Source organism: Alosa alosa, chromosome 20 (assembly GCF_017589495.1).
Source record: "Alosa alosa isolate M-15738 ecotype Scorff River chromosome 20, AALO_Geno_1.1, whole genome shotgun sequence".
NCBI classification, from domain to species: domain Eukaryota; kingdom Metazoa; phylum Chordata; class Actinopteri; order Clupeiformes; family Clupeidae; genus Alosa; species Alosa alosa.
The window spans coordinates 11,466,166-11,482,644 of record NC_063208.1 but is presented as its reverse complement, the minus strand read 5'-3'; the positions used below and the strand labels follow the sequence as shown (position 1 = coordinate 11,482,644).

Sequence of the window (16,479 nt, the reverse complement as noted above, 5' to 3'; positions counted from 1 at the left end):
TTTAGTCTGGAGACCCATCCCTACACTGGACATTTGTTGAATGACACTGGACTATAACTGCCCACTTCCAGACCACAGTCTGTCCAAGAGTGATAATGACGTGTAAACTCAAAAGGTCAAAGGGCACCCCTAAACACAGACTTCTGGCTCCTAGAGTCAGCCCGAATGAGCACTGCTCCCCCCCTCACCCTCACTGTTTTAAGCTTGGACAACCACTGCTCATCTCAGTTTTAACTCTTTTTAGTCTCAGCCAATCCAATCACCTCTGATGCACTTTTGTCCTTCGTAAGTGTTTCCGTTAGGAATCTTTCTGTGTCAGGAACACTCACACTAGAACTGGAATAGAAACGAGAATCCATAAGGGAATTGTTCTCTGTCTGTCTGTTTTACCTCTGTGCCAATGGCTTTCTAACACTGCAGTACTGTTTGATGCCCCTGTCTGTTAGGGAGCTGAGATTTGGACCTCTGGTCTTACCCTTTGTTGGGTGGATTCTGGAGTGACCGAGAGGGATTTGTGAAGGGATTCGTTTGTGAATGTAAAGAGCTGTGGCAACTTCCCTAGCAACTAGCAAGAGGGGATTCTGGTATGCACGTGACTGTGAACACAGGCAGATGACGGCTACAATATGAAGGGATTCCATTTGGATTTTATTGTTTCTTTTTGCGTTATTTTGTTTTTCTCAAGTGAAGGATTTTCACTGTCCTGTGATATGATACAACTGGATACTGTAAATTAAAATAAACTAAAATTGTATTTCATTCACCTTTTTTATTTTTACTTTTTGTGTGTGTTCAGTTGTCAGTTCAATTTGGATGTACTGCCCGGTCAACAAAACATTGCTTGCACACAATATTCCATTGCATCAATTGCATTAATCTTTTTGCCAAGATCTCCAGCACAACCCCGAAGACTCATTAGGGTTGAGGTCAGCACTCTGTGGTGGACAAAAATGATAACTCTACCTGAACCACTCTGTCACAATTTGAACCCTTATGAACTGGCATTGTCATCCTGGAGTATGCCCTTGCCATCAGGGAAGAGAAAAAAACATTGTCTTAGCATTGTCCATTAAGTACATTCAGGTAGTCAGCTGGCTGACTTGTATTGCCACATAATGTTGCAGAGCATAGATTTGACTAGTTGACCAACCCCAGATCATTTGCCCCCAATGGTGATTTTTTCTTTTTTTCTTTTTTTGCCAGGCAGTGTATAACCAGAATAGCTTATAAGAGAGATGTCTTTGCTACTCTTCAATGCACCAATTTAAATTTCATTTCTCTGCTGGTTACTCCCCTGGAAGTAGTAAAACAGGACGTTTGGAAGTTGGTATCCATGGGATCTTTTCCAGATGGACCTGCAAAGCAATTTTAAATTAAGTAACAGATTCGTCTGGGTTCACCCAGGTTATAACCAGCACATTGTCATGGCGGCATATTCTAATGTGTGAGAGGGTGCCTGTGTGTGTGTGTGTGTGTGTGCCTGCCTGCCTGTCTGTGTGACATAGCTAGGCCTACATTTGTTTTGTAATTGTGTCTGTGTTTGCAGCTATGTGAGCTGTAGTGTCTGGGTAAGACTCAGGCGATCAGCTTTAATTCCCTCAGTAGGTGGGACCTATTTCAGATTCTCCAGCAGTAATCAGATGCGTGTGTGTGTGTGCATGCAAGCAAAGCATGTATGTAGGCACGCACACGCACTCTTTAAACACATTCTTAGAGGGACCTGCTTCAGATCCTTAGCTGTAATGAGATTGGGGTTCTTATAGCACTTAATACCATTCTTATTCTCTTGCTCTTATGCTCCGACTCTTACATGTGTCCTCCCTGTCTGTCTCCACCTTATCAACAGCTTCAAAAACAGTATCTGACATGCTCAGGCAAGCACAGCCGAATTGTATTGGGACAGAAATATGCTAGGACTCTGAAACAAACGTGTGATGCTGAATCAGTAGGCCAAGGCAGGTATGACTAATTTCCCCTACATTATAACGTTTTTTACATTATAACGTTTTTTGTTTTGTTTTGTTATTTAATCTCATTTATAACAAACTGTAACTAAACTAATCCATCAAAGTCTACACCTGCCTACACCATATCAATCATGGGAAGAGTAAGGCTTGAGATAAAAATAATAGTTTAAACAGTGTTTAGACTAGGCTACACGTTTAGACTAGACTTGTAGTTTTGATAGTGGTGTGATGGACATGGTGAAATAATAATTTTTTAAATGCAATAGGCTAGCCTTACTGTCCTGTTCCATTAAGCACAACCTGATCATGATCACAGTGCATAGCAGAACATAGCAGTTACTGTGGCCCTACAGTGGTCATACTGTTGAGAGTAAAACAATAACAAGACCCGTTGACTTTCTTGAGAGCAAGGCACATAACCAACACATCCCAGGGGCTTCATCTATTCTCTCCGTCTTCCTCATTCACCCATTTTTCACTTATTCTGTCTCTCCAGTCCATATAAGGAGAAGGAATGGTGGCCGCGTGAGGGCGGAAGCGGCGCGGTGACAGCTGGGAACTCCTCTTTTACTAATACAGGAAGAACCGACTATTTCAGCTACCAGGTACCTACACCCAAACCGTGTACAAACGCTTAACGACACCCTATTCAGTCTGATAGCAGAGGTAAGGACCTGATTTTATTTGTTTGAATCATATTTGCTTATATGTGGAAAGTAGTCGTTATGGTGTTTCACTTCGCAAATGACATAATGCTTAGCGTATTTGCCGACATGCATCCGATTTCGGCTGAAATCATGGAGCTAGCTGTCTAATGTTAGCTAGCTATCTTTCAAGCATACCAGACGCTACTGCTTATAAATTCAAAATGAAAAATCTCTTGAAATGTGTAATTTGCAGCCATATTATAGACTCTTGGCTAACCAGCATGTTGTTGATACTTAAGCACAGTTTTAGGGTGCTGAAAGTTTACATTTTGCAACGACAGATGAAAGAAGGGCTGTAACATTACTGTTGTCAGCACAGGGTGGAGAATTGCGAAAATACAGGAAATAGATGGAAGATGAAGGGAGGCGGCGACGTTCTGCATTCATTGTGTTTTCATCATTCTTGTTTAAAGACCAGTTTGCACGACTATGTGTGTTAGTTTTTCGTGTTTCCAATCATGTTTGTGACTTACTAAAAATATTTGTGCGTGTGGTCGTCTGAAATAGCGGTTTAGCTTGATGCTGTCAGTCGGCCTTTGTATCTGTGTTAGCTGTTAGCGCTGCACTGTAACGTTAGGCAATCCTATTATGACCGGACTGTGGAGCCTACGGGGGCTAACTTAACGAGCTGGCCAGTATCATACATTGTGTTTTCAGCCTGGGTCCCTGGACTGGCCTACCGCTTCCAGCGCCACAGCACAATTGACCTGTTTTCGGCCCCGAATACACTCTTCAGATTGCGTCTTGTCCCCGATATGTAAGGCATGTGTGCCCAATTACACAACAGTTTTCATACTGTGCAATAAATGCACATTTCACACAAGATCCTGCAAATACAGCCGGTAAAAACTAGAGTAACTAAACACAAAGATAAGCTCCGCGACAAATGTTTACTGACGCCCTCATAATGTGATGCTTTCACGGTTTGTTGACCAAGATGATGATTGGGCTTATGCCGTGAGCAGAGCCGATGAGGACAGAGGGGCGTGTGCTCGACATGATGCCTTTTTCCAGTCTCAGGTGCAGTCTTTAGACGCTCTGCACTGCGACTTCACAAACGCTTCCAGTGGCAATGAGGTCAAGCTTTGCCTGATCAGACTGTCTGAGCTCACAGACCCACATGTTTTTCATGATGTGAACATCCAAACAGCAGAGGAATGAAATCCTTTACATGCCCGTCACAACTTAACCAAACCATCCAGATTTAACGGTTAGACGTAGTTAAACGCTGCTGTTGTAGATGTTTTTTAAAGGCAAAATAAAAAAGGTCTTGATGTAGAATACATTACTTTAAACTCCACAGGTAGGCCTAGTGAACAACCGTCCCTGTTTCTCATGAAGACGTCTGGTATTTTTCTCATTTACAACTTGTTTTGTTTTCTAGGCCATGAACAAAGGAGAGGAGAGTTCGATCTTTATTATGCGAACTACACGTTGCATGTTTACTCCGCTACATGATTACTCAGCTACATGCTCATTAACAATGACCAATTAATGCACATACCTGCTGTGGTGCTGTACCTGTGTTTGTCCGTGTGCACACACCTGTGATTTTCCACTCCAGCTAGGTGAAAGTACCTATGAGTCAGACCCTCTGATTGGAGCAGTTTCATGTTACTATTGCATAATAGAGAGGGAGAGAGGGAGAGGGGGACAGAAGTGAAAGAAGGCATGTTGAGAATGAGAGTAGCCAATATGTGGACGGAGCGGTGGCTTTGTAAAGCATAGCTGGTGGTGTTGTAAACACATACTCACTGTGTTTAGGTAGGATGGCTCTCATAAACCCAGATGGTTACTTGGCCGGCAAGCAGTACAAAGCCCTCAGTTTAGGGCTAGTCAATGTGACTGCTCTGGATTTGGAGCCCGGGCTGCAGTAGAAATAACACTGAATGTGCACACACACACACACACATACATACACACACACACACACACACACACACACACACACACAGAGTGTCTGACCTCAGCTTTTCAGGGGCCACACTGTGTGTGTGTGTGTGTGTGTGTGTGTGTGTGGCTTCATATGCACGTAGCTGTTTAACATTATAGTTTCCTGTGAATGTGAGGCTAGGTTTAAAAGTGGATAGTGATCATTGAGCAAAGCCTGCGGCAGACTTTACAGTGATTTTGTTATAGTGTTATGTGGCATGTAGCAATCCTGAGTGAATCTGCAGACAGATGGTGCATCATTGTTACTCTTCTGAGTGAGCCATGTCTGCCCTTCTTTGCATAATCACAGGATGTGCCCTTAGAGAACAACCTGCACCATGTATTAATAAAATTAGATTTAAGCATTGATTTAGTATTTTTCTTGTTGTTGGCTAGTTAATCTGGTAGTGTATGTTTTGATGTTAACATAGTCATTGCTTTGATGTTCCAGGCATGCTCACCTGACTTGTGTATATATTGCAGTAGAACTTGTAGTCTGTGTGTGTGTGTGTGTCTGTGTGGTGACATCTGTAGTTGTAAGTGTGTCCTAATGTGTTTGTGTGTTACAGGATGGCAGAGTTGGCGAGTCTGGTGCAGCGTCTGGAGGTGGCGGTGACCCGGCTGGAGGCGGTCTCTGGCCCAGGGGGTGGCGGAGCAGGTGGCTCTGGAGGTACGATCTCATCCCAACCGTAGCCATCCTCATTGGACCTTTTTACACAGCAGCCATTTTGACATGAAATATAGACCAGGCCCAGGAGCATTACAGCTGCATTTCCTTATTATAGTATTGTTGTGCAAAGGTCACAAGCTATTGCTGCTCATATACTGTAGGTATGCAGGTACTGCAGCAGTCTGTGTGTGTGGGGACGGCACCCCTGTTGACTCATGGATTATGGGGCGGTGTATTTGTCTTTATGGATGATGTTCATGTACAGATTATAACAGATTACCTAATTTCTGCACTCTGCCTAGTATCAGTGTGTTTGGTTTATGATAGGATGAAATCTTTGCCATATTTACCATATTAGGTAATTCCATGTGAAATCAGAAGCAGTGCCTCTCACCTCTTTATTCAGTGATATTGTGTGCCTCTACATCTCCAAGGAAGGTCTGCAAAGTTATACCATTTTGACTAAATCTACTATGATCATAATTATATTTGTAGAAAATGGAAGGTTGTACAATTTCAAATTGTGTATATTCAGGATCTCTATCCTATGAAATCTTCAGTCCTATAGGACTTGAGATGAAAACTTAAGTCCTAACTCACTTGACCATTTTGGCTGCTTATTTCCATTACATTGTTTTATGTAGTTTGGACATGTCCTGAGGCTACTGTAACATTTTAAGCTATTTACAGGGTGGCAAACTATAGATCTCTGAAGTTTGCCTACAAAAAGGACCCAAAGCTGCCATCTTTGACCTTATCAGGAGATCCTTTGCAGACTCCTTTTAAGATGTTGAGGGACACAGTATCACTGGAAAAAAAAAAAAAAGTCTGGCTGGATATTTTCCAAAGGTTTTCCAAAATTGGCCACTAGTAAATCAGTTTGGCCTGGTAGAGTGTGTGGTGTATAACCCAGCTTCCCCTCTCCACAGCCGTGTCTGCGCACGTGGAGGCCTTCGATGCCGTGGTGTCGGGGCCCGTGGCGGAGTACATGTCCCTCAGTCAGAAGATTGGTGGAGACGTCAAGAAGCATGTAAGTACTGTAAGAGCAAACGCTATGTCAATGCAGTCACTGCTGGAGCATATGTACAATTACACGATCTGATTTTTTTAAAATTTTTATTGCTTTTATTGTTTTTACTTATTCTACTACTGTGATGTATTTTATACTTGTGATATGCTTTATACCTGTTTACTTTTATTTGAGGTAATGCCTTAGCTATGTAAAGCACTTTGTGTCTACCTGGAGTATGAAATGTGCTATATAAATAAATTCCATTGCCTTGCCCTGATGGCAGAGTAAAAGTATCTTTACAGACTTTACCGAAGGTGGCTTTGAAATGAATGCGAAACTGCCTTGTGTGTTGATGTTCGTTATATTATATTGGTGTTATTGTGTGTGGAAATATTCAGGCCTTTTCTTTGTATCTTGTGTGTGTGTATTGTAGGCGGACATGATGCAGCGGGCATTTACAGCCGAGAGGCTGCTGCTGGTCAAAGCCTCCGGCAGCCAGAAACCCGCAGATGTGAGTATTACCATGGCAACACAAGCTGTGCTGTTTTATGTGATTGGTTGGCGGGGGAGCTTCAGATTATGAATGGAGAACAGGAAACTGCATTTTTATGAATGAAAGCTTGGTCACTCATCTTTCTTCATATTGCTACCCTGCTTTTACACAATCATGTGTTTTGTTACCCTATCTCTCCCTCACTGTATTATTCTCTTTGTTTACGTGTCTATCAATCATCTTCTCTCTCTCTCTCTCTCTCTCTCTCTCTCTCTCTCTCTCTCTCTCTCTCTCTCGCGCGCAGTCGGTCTTGACCTCTCTGCTGGCTCCAGTCTCTAAGGTGATTTCGGAGGTGCAGAGCTTCCGCGAGTCCAACCGCTCGTCTCCGCACTTCAACCACCTCTCGGCCGTCAGTGAGAGCGTGCCCGCCCTCGGATGGATCGCCATGGTGAGTTGGGAGGGTAGGGCTGGCATGGTTGTTTCAGTCTCTGTGTGACTGTGTGTGTGTGTGGGTGGGAGGATGATGGGACCCAGTGAGGATAGGGAGAACAGGCTGCTCTTTCATTAGGAGATGCCTTTTGCTCCCGTTGGCTATAAATCTCTCATTCATCCAATGTAACAATGGACCAGTGTTTCAATTTGGACAGTGTCGTTGATGGGTGTCTGATCAGCTTTGTGTGTGTGCACTTTTGGACAAAAGCTGTGCTGTGCACCCGTAAATCTTGTTTCAGTCATTGCAGACAATGACTCATATGAGACAGTCTTGACAAGTATGGCAGATGTCAATATTTAAACCATAGACCGTTTACATTAGCTTCAAGTGGTATTTACACTGTTTTTATATTTGTGTGTGTGTGTGTGTGTGTGTGTGTGTGTGTGTGTGTGTGTGTGTGTGTGTGTGTGTGTGTGTGTGTGTGTGTGTGTGTGTGTGTGTGTGTGTGTGTGTGTGTGTGTGTGTGTGTGTGTGTGTGTGTGTGTGTGTGTGTGTGTGTGTGTGTGTGTGTGTGTGTGTAGCCTACTGAGCTCTATTCCAGTAAAAGAAGTCTTATATTATGGTCTTTGTGTCTCTCAGGCTCCTAAACCAGGTCCTTATGTAAAGGAGATGCAGGATGCTGCCACCTTCTACACCAATCGCGTGCTCAAGGACTACAAGGAGAAGTAAGCTTCCTTTTTCCATTACCTTCTAAGGCTAAAATATAGCACTTGACAAAACTGTTTATTTATCTTCTGACTTCTACTGTTTTGGAGTTGAGAAAAGACTGTTGCCTGTGGTGTTTGTGTAGGGACAAGACACATGTGGACTGGGTGAAGGCCTACCTTGCCATCTGGACTGAGCTGCAGGTCTACATCAAACAGCACCATACCACTGGCCTTACCTGGAGCAAATCTGTGAGTTCCTACACACACACACACACATACACACACACATGCCTGGTACCACAAAATGTACATAGAAAAATATTATCATAACATCTGTGTGTGTGTGTGTGTGTGTGTGTGTGCCGTAGGGTCCTGTTGCTTCTGCTGGTCCCGCTGGTCCTGCTGCTCCAGGCGGCCCAGCCCCCCCCCCGGGCCCCCTCCTCCCCCCATGGACCTGAGCTCCTCCTCTGGTGGCAATGGAGGACCGCCCATGAACGCCCTCTTCGCCTCCATCAACAAGGGAGCAGACATCACTAAAGGTATGCTCGTCTTAAACCATTAAACCCCAAACATGACAGTAGGCATCAGTATAGCCACATTAATGCTATGCATTAGACCTCATTTAACATAACATTCATATTTCATATGTTGCATTTACAGAAATCCATAGTGAGTAAGTGAAAGACCCTGTAGGTTTGTCTCTAAGGTGAATGCATGTAGTTTCAAGTCTCTGCTCTGCTTGTCCTCTCCGTCCAGGTCTGAAGCATGTGTCCGCTGACCAGATGACCCATAAGAACCCAAATCTGAGGGCCCAGGGCGGCCCAATCCACTCCTCCCCCAAACCCTTCTCGGCCACCCCACGCCCCACTGCAACCGCTGCCCCTGCTCGCACTCTTCCTCCTGTGCTCGAGCTGGACGGCAAGAAGTGGAAAGTGGTAAGATGTTGCGAACGGATACACACACCATTCTGTGTACACATACACTGCCTGGCCAAAAAAAAAGGGTCACACACTAATATTTAGTTGGATCGCCTTTAGCTTTGATTACGGCATGCATTCTCTGTCGCATCGTTTCCACAAGCTTCTGTAATGTCACAACATTTCTTTTCCGTCCAGCGTTGCTTTTATTTTTCGCCAAGATCTTGTATTGATGACGAGAGATTCGGACCACTGCGCAAAGTCTTCTCCAGCACCTCCCAAAGATTCTCAATGGGGTTAAGGTCTGGACTCTGCGTCTGGTGGTGATGTGTCATGCTCCCTGAGCCACTCTTTCACAATTTGAGCCAGATGAATCCTGGCATTGTCATATTGGAATATGCCATCAGGGAAGGGAAAATATTCAATCAATGGATTTTATCTGGTCATTCAGTATGTTCAGGTAGTCAGCTGACCTCATTCTTTGGGCACATAACGTTGCTGAACCTAGACCTAACCAACTGCAGCAACCCTAGATCAAAGCACTGCCCCCACAGGGAGGCTCTTACCTATTTGCTTAGTTAAATCCAGGTGGTGACGTTTTGTTTTGGCCAGGCAGTGTATCACACCTAGGCAAATATGACCTTTTTTTTTTTTTCCCCTCAAATTGAAGTGAGTCTGATACGTCATGGGCAGAGGATGCGTGCATATATTCACATTAACAAAACACACCAGAATGTAAACGCACGTAGACACAAGCTGGCCTCAAACGGTGGTCTGTAATGTGTGGTTCTGTATGAGCAGTCACATAAACTCAGATGTTTGTGATTGTGAAGCACTGATGTTTTCTGTGTGTGTGTGTGAGTACAGGAAAACCAGGAGGGCGTTCAGGGTCTGGTGATCAGTGACACAGAGCTTAAGCAGGTGGTCTACGCCTTCAAGTGCAACAAGAGCACCCTCCAGGTCAAAGGCAAGATCAACTCCATCACCATTGGTAAGAGCATACTCTCCCTGGCTCTCCTCCTCTGTGTTTACAGTGGTAGAGCTTGTTGCTCATGCTTGTGTGTGTTTTTCTATCCCTTCCCTCGCTAGACAACTGTAAGAAACTGGGTCTGGTGTTTGATGACGTGGTTGGGATTGTGGAGGTGATCAACTGCAAGGACGTGAAAGTCCAGGTAAGAGAAGCAAGACGCCAAGTAATGGCTGGTAATTAGCAAGCGCAGTACTGCTTCTCCAAATGAAGAGTACTGCTCTGTGACAATAGAATGGAAGACTTGTTTTTGCAACATGACATGGCTGCTGCTGCTGAAAGTGTTTCAGAGGAACAGGAAGCAAAAGCATGATGTGTAGTTAGCTAGTTGCAAAAGGGTACTACTCAATTGCAAACATTTAAAAAGCGAGTAACACACAGTATATGTCCATATTCACTAGTGTACACACACACACACACACACACACACACACACTGCCTACACATTCACCACATTCCTACTACACTTCTACTAATTCTGCAATCATTCTCTTTTTAGGTGATGGGTAAGGTTCCCACCATCTCAATCAACAAGACGGACGGTTGCCACGTTTATCTGAGTAAGGACTCCCTGTCCTGCGAGATTGTCAGTGCCAAGAGCTCTGAGATGAACGTTCTGGTTCCCGGCAAGGACGGAGAATATGTAAGTGTGTGCATGTACGCACGCAATTATGTTCTTGCATGTCTGTAGGTGTGTGCATAGAGTGATAGATCTGAACAAAGATAGACCTTGTATTATGTGGAAATGTGGGTGATTTTCTCTGGCAAGATGGACATATGAGCGCATGCGTGTGTGCCTGAGTGAGTGCTGGTGTCCAGTAAAATCTTGAGACTGCATGTGAGGAACAGTTACTGAGGGCTTACATTCCATCACCTCCCGTGTTTCAGACCGAGATCCCCGTTCCTGAGCAGTTCAAGACCATATGGGATGGTCAGAAGCTCGTCACCACGGCAACAGAGATTGCCGGATAGACGGACTGCCTGTTCAAGACCATCCCCATTGAGGAATGCCCACCATACCGACCAAACGACCAACCAATTGCAAAGCAGACTGAAATGCCAACATCGCTCATTTTTCCCCATCAGCCAGTCAGCGCTTTAGCTGTAACTTCCTTCAGCCAATGAGAGGACTGCTTGCTTTATATCGAGCAATCCTTCCGCCAAGTGCAAGGAGCAGCTTTGTCATTCCATTTGCTTATCAGTGGCCAGCAGGCTCTTCCAAATTAATTGCCAAGTTCAAATGTTTTTTTGATTTTGATTTGTTTTCTGTCTGCATTCCAGCTATAAGGGGAAAATATATTTTCCGAAGCCGACAGGGGGAGCTGGAGCTTTCCTCGCAGTTCTGGTCTCTGATCTCCGGTTCTGTCATTCCGAATTAAAAAAAAATAACTTTCTTGTCGTACTCTTCTGTCTGGTCAGGGGAGGTAGGATGGGTGGGGGATGGGTCTGGCGGTTTCTGTTCCGTATATGCAATCAGCCCTGAAGCACACGATCCCCTTCACAGCAGTCACGCTATCATTTCTGATAACGGTATTCATGTTTATAGTGACGATATTATTATAAAGAATTAAAAATAGTAATAATTCAGAATGCAACTCTCAGCCACCATCCATTGTAGGGAAACTAATCAGAGAAAAGGACATGTTATGTGCGGGATCACTCTAGTCTTTCCCATAGAACACTTAAAAGTCTGAGTACGGTTCTGAAGACCTGTTCTGTGGACCAGACCTTTTTTCATTCCTTACTGTATGCCTCTCTCAGCACTTAAGGCACATTCCCCTCACCCTTAGCGGTTTGAAGCTAACATTCCCTTCTCCATACCTAGTGATACAGAAGCCTCCTGGGGAGAGGGAGAGTGAGCAAGAGGCTAGGTTTGTCTGTTTGGTGAGGACTCCACCTCAAGAGATGATTCTCAGATGTTCTGATGTTCAAAAGACATGCCAGGATGTTTGGAATACCTTGTCCTCTTTTCCCCTCTCTTAACTCCTCTGATCACACACACACTCAATTGTGGTCTTTTGTATTTTTTTGTTATTGTACTTTTTTGTTATTGGGTGAATAATTACAATTCTGTTCATTAGTACTGGCGGAAAAACATCATTAAAATTGTTGCAATAAAGTGTGTGAGTTGTTATTTAATAGTGTGTCCCATCCTGATATTCAGCCCACAGTCACAGTACTGATTCACATTTGCTTTTTCTTTCACTCCTGACAGAGGAATAAACTGACGACTGAGGAATAAAAAGGGCACACATACACATCACTATCCATGTCTACCTTGCAACTGTGTGAACTGAAGACTGTTTCTAGTGTGAAGGCTTTCAATTTGCAGAAGTCAAGAGTTCACCTACACCCTCTTATGACCCAATTCCCATTAAAAGTATAAACCCAAAATTAAACACTCAAATGTGGCACTTAAGAACTAGGAGTAAGGGTCATTTATTAAAAGAAAATACATTTCAAGCAAACAATTTCATTGGCATAAAAAATAACACTACCCTAATCAGTTAAGTTTAGTTACATATTTCAGTAAAGAAAAACATGATTGTTGGGAGTCCAGCAAATCAGCAAAGCAGACTCCAAATTCTTGGCTAGGATTCAGTGCAATTAAAACCTGTATGTGTGCATACAGCTGGTAACAGGAGTCATGTATAGAGACATAAAAGATAGTGAATGAGTGACTCAAATTGTAAGAGTGAGTATCAGAATGTGCAAATAGCAACTGAAGTCTGTTGACAGCAAGAGGTGTGTGTGTGTGAGCATGTATGCGAGTGTGTTCAGAGAAGGTATGGTAGGAGTTTGGCTGTGAACCACTCTCTGGTGAACTGCAGGTGGTCTCCATCGCTCTCCAGGAACACCAGCTTACCGGCCTTATCCATCTGTGCCAGCCCGAGACGGTCCTGACAGCAACGACAAAAGAAGCCTTTGAGTATCTCACCAAGTGATGTACTTCAATGTTATACTACTGTGTATAGTGTGTGTGTGAGAGTGATTAGGAAAGCTGTGGGTTTCGAGGCAGGCTCTAAGTGTGGGTCTATGTTTGTGCTAGCATTAGAAAGCTATGAGTGTGTGTGTGTCAGTGTGACAGCTGACCTCCTTATAAAGTACACTCTCCTGTAGAGTCTCAGTCTCCACAGCTTGGCCTGTCTTTAGGAATCCAAACCACTGCAAAGCCAAGTGTCAATTAGCACACAAACACAAACACTGAGAGGGTGATACATGACCATCTATAAAACCTATATGTCAGACAACACAAGCTCATAAGTTTGTTAACACTACTACCTCAGTGACCACTGGGTCCACTACGGTGTCCTTCAGGAACTTGACCATGACAAATTTCTCCAGAGCCATCAGGTTCTTCTTGTATGTCTCATTCAGCACCTAAGAGGAGTAATGGGACCATGTGATGTCACATGATGTCTTGAATTTCTCCTGGGGATCAATAAAGTATCTATCTATCTATCTATCTATCTATCTATCTATCCATCTACATGCCACAGTATAGCGCTTAGAAAGCATGGTCAAGGTAAGAACCTGCGACTCACCCTCTCCTGGTTGATGTCGGCAAGGAAGAGACTGTGTTTCTTATAGAGGTCATCACTGAGAGGGTCGTGCCAGTACTGGGCCTGCACTAAACTGAAAACAAACACATGCACTGTAACATGTTTGCCTCCACATTCAACATTTCTCAATGTTATGATGTGTTCGTATACACACTTACACTGAGTACACATAAGGGTATTGGGTATGACCACATACAAACCTACTGTTTCAATATTGGTTTGTTTGCTTGTTTTTAAAACACACAAACACACATACACAAACTCACTGTTTCTGCACGAGGTCTGTGTAGGCCCCAGAGTTGAGCTTCTTGCGGATCCAGTCACAGAGGTGGGAGGTCTCCCCTGGGCATCGTGGAAGACCATACACTCCTGACAACACACAGGAGAGCAGGGGGCATCAGAGGGCAATACTGAAAGGCAGAACAAGGAGAGAAAGAGAGAGAGAGAGAGAGAGAGAGAGGAGTGTGTTTGTGTAACCTGTGTGACACTGTGAACTTACCCTGTTGTTGCCCCCCCACTGAGATCAGGTTCTTCATGGGAGGAGATGGGCATCTCTGGGCAATTGCCCTCCTGAGATAGACGGGGTGGGAAGGGAGGGAGGGTGAAATAATGTGTGTGTGTGTGTGTGTGTGTGTGTGTTAAGAGAGAAATAATGAATGTGTCAGCTCATAACTGTAAGCAGTTCTGTGCACGTTTGTTTCCATGTGGCACAGACTGCAGCACGGGCTCTGGGGTACTCACAGGAACTGGCCTCCCTGAGAGAAACCCATGGCATTGTAGCCATCCTTCAGTTTGGGGTCCTGTGCCAGCTGGTTACACACAAATTCCACCTGCTCATTCACATCCATGAAGAAGCCATTTTCTGTGTCCTGGGAGAGTAGAGAGGAATATTCACCTTCTGTGCTACTAGACTCATATCTGCTACTTCACACATTAACATAATATTTAGTTAATATTTCAACAACAAACTGTGTGGAAGAATTTTTAAAATATGAATTGTGTTGTGAGAGATACAGTGATGGCTACATAGCTGTAGACCATGCAGTTCTAATGGTGTTCTATAGCATGATGACTCTTCTCTAGAGTTCTGGTCAGGTGTGCTTAATTCAAGAGTCCATCATGGCCATGAACCACACCACCTTTCATACCTTAAAGATGGCCAATACAAAACTTTAAGATTCGGAGGCATCATTGTGTTGTGAAAGTGAAATTTCATGTCCTTTGATGTCCAGGAATGTTTTCTTGCTGTGTGAGATCAATTACAGGTGGTGGTGGTCTAGCCAGTGTTGCATGTGGGAATCTGTGACCTGCCTGTGTCTGTGCTGTGTCTGTGCTGTCTGTGCTGGTTCAGTCTATAAGTTCAGCAACTGTGTCACCAGTATATCAAGTGCAGAGTTTAGTGTCTTGGAATGCTGCTGAGCATGTGTATGTTTGTGTTGTGTGTGTGACTGTGCAGTGAGGCAGGCTTTTCTCCACAAAGAGCTATGGTACCTGTATTATTGACTTCCCTATCATGAGAGAGAGCACATAGATGCCTGGCACCTCCTGCTCCACCATCTTCTTAATGGAGCCCATGCTGAGTGGGTTGCAGCAGCTGTCACCTGTTCACAGGTCAGAGATGGCAGCCAGTTAGAGGTTTGCATGGATGCAACAGTGAGCAAGTCCTCAACTTCTCAACAGCTCATCACTAAAATGTCCCAAATACCAAAACCAGGTGTAATATTAGTCTAGAAGTCCAGGATTTTTAAAGTCAAGTCCACTCACTATGAACTCAACTGGCAGTGGTCCTCAGTTCTGCCTGCTACATGAGCTGCGAGTGGAGTTAGAGGCTGAGACTAATCAACTTGGTTTAGTACACGGACAGAGTAAACACTACCTGGACCCACATTTTTTCATTCCCTGAGATAAAGCACACATCACTACTGAACTGATAAATACAAAGAGATATGACATATGAAAGAGACATGAATTCACACTGGACCAGTGGTGTAGTCTAGTTAGCTGTAGTGGGTATACTGTGATCCACCCCAAATGTTAATACATATCCTTGACTATTTCAGTGGGTATACTCAGTGGTATAGTCTAGTTAGCTGTAGTGTGTATACTGTGATGTAGTATAGTTAGCTGTAGTGGGTATACTGTGATCAACCCCAAATGTTAATACCTATCCTTGTCTATTTTAAGTGGGTATACTGAAATGGTGATGATTTTTAAGTGGATATACTGCGTAGTCCTGCGTATCACGTAGACTACATCACTGCATTGGACGCACTGGCCATCACCACCACGCAGATGAAAACGTGTTCATCTTCTATATGAACAAGCTTGCATGTCACATGTGTGTGGCTGCTGGAGGTGACATGTTAACAGACCCCCCCAACCACCACCACACACACACACAGTGTCTCACCCATGCCATGCCAGATCACCAGTGGCACAGTGACGTTGGAGTCCTTGGCTAAGCTGGACGAAGGCAGCAGCATTAGGAGCGATGTGCCAACCAACATCGGGAATGCTGAGATGGCCATTCTTTAAAAATGGTCTGAGAAACAACCACCAGAGACAGGGCGTTAGGGGGTTATTGGTTAGGTTAGGACATCAAATGCTGGCATCATGTGAGCATAAGGAAGAGGAAGTTAAGTTAATGCGCAAAGGAACCTGAACAAGACAATTGACTGTTGACCTATATATTTCGAAACACCGGTTCCCCTTCCCATAAATGTGAAACAATGTCAATCAGATCAATAAGTAACGGTTAAATGCATAACGTTTGTAAAGGCCAGCCAGCCAGATAACTTAGCTAGCTAACGTTATGCTATTGAAACAGAACATGAAACACCATCACAGTCAATAACTACACCTCAAATGTCTACTTATCTACTATAACCTACCTCAGGAATACCAGTATTGCCTGGGTTTTATTTTTGCGTTTTAGTAGGCTAAACAAGACAGAAGAGAAGTCACTCAGGTTCTAAAATCCCCAATTATCTTGTGACCGAGACTAGACCTGCAAGTCACTTCTGCATTGGTCACATGACATCAGATGGACGA

General features: G+C 44.0%; 2 protein-coding genes across 2 annotated transcripts; one reads left to right on the top strand and one right to left on the bottom strand.

Annotated features, from left to right (window-relative positions):
* Positions 1 to 2,523: 2,523 nt before the first annotated feature.
* On the top strand, positions 2,524 to 11,984 carry cap1 (CAP, adenylate cyclase-associated protein 1 (yeast)). The gene is given in 14 exon segments (XM_048229126.1): positions 2,524 to 2,633; positions 5,176 to 5,276; positions 6,206 to 6,306; positions 6,722 to 6,799; positions 7,086 to 7,229; positions 7,854 to 7,939; positions 8,065 to 8,170; positions 8,290 to 8,332; positions 8,335 to 8,460; positions 8,678 to 8,856; positions 9,706 to 9,829; positions 9,928 to 10,010; positions 10,365 to 10,508; positions 10,754 to 11,984. Coding segments are annotated over 13 exon segments (1,398 nt in total). The 5' UTR covers positions 2,524 to 2,633; position 5,176; the 3' UTR covers positions 10,838 to 11,984.
* Positions 11,985 to 12,288: 304 nt separating this feature from the next.
* On the bottom strand, positions 12,289 to 16,479 carry ppt1 (palmitoyl-protein thioesterase 1 (ceroid-lipofuscinosis, neuronal 1, infantile)). Its single transcript, XM_048229127.1, has 10 exons — positions 16,320 to 16,479; positions 15,839 to 15,970; positions 14,920 to 15,029; positions 14,170 to 14,297; positions 13,928 to 13,998; positions 13,695 to 13,797; positions 13,411 to 13,501; positions 13,148 to 13,246; positions 12,959 to 13,030; positions 12,289 to 12,765 (listed from the first exon to the last, which is right to left on the bottom strand). Exons 2-10 carry the CDS (start codon positions 15,954 to 15,956, stop codon positions 12,643 to 12,645), a joined length of 915 nt encoding a protein of 304 aa, XP_048085084.1. The 5' UTR covers positions 15,957 to 15,970; positions 16,320 to 16,479; the 3' UTR covers positions 12,289 to 12,642.

Bases quoted from the DNA above. Each gene is read 5' to 3' on its own strand.
- ppt1 (XM_048229127.1), bottom strand. From the start codon at position 15,956: ATGGCCATCTCAGCATTCCCGATGTTGGTTGGCACATCGCTCCTAATG. The intron at 14,298-14,919 runs GTACCATAGCTC...CTACTCTCCCAG, and splicing joins TAGGGAAGTCAATAATACAG to GACACAGAAAATGGCTTCTT. The intron at 12,766-12,958 runs GTCAGCTGTCAC...CGTTGCTGTCAG, and splicing joins AGAGTGTACTTTATAAGGAG to GACCGTCTCGGGCTGGCACA.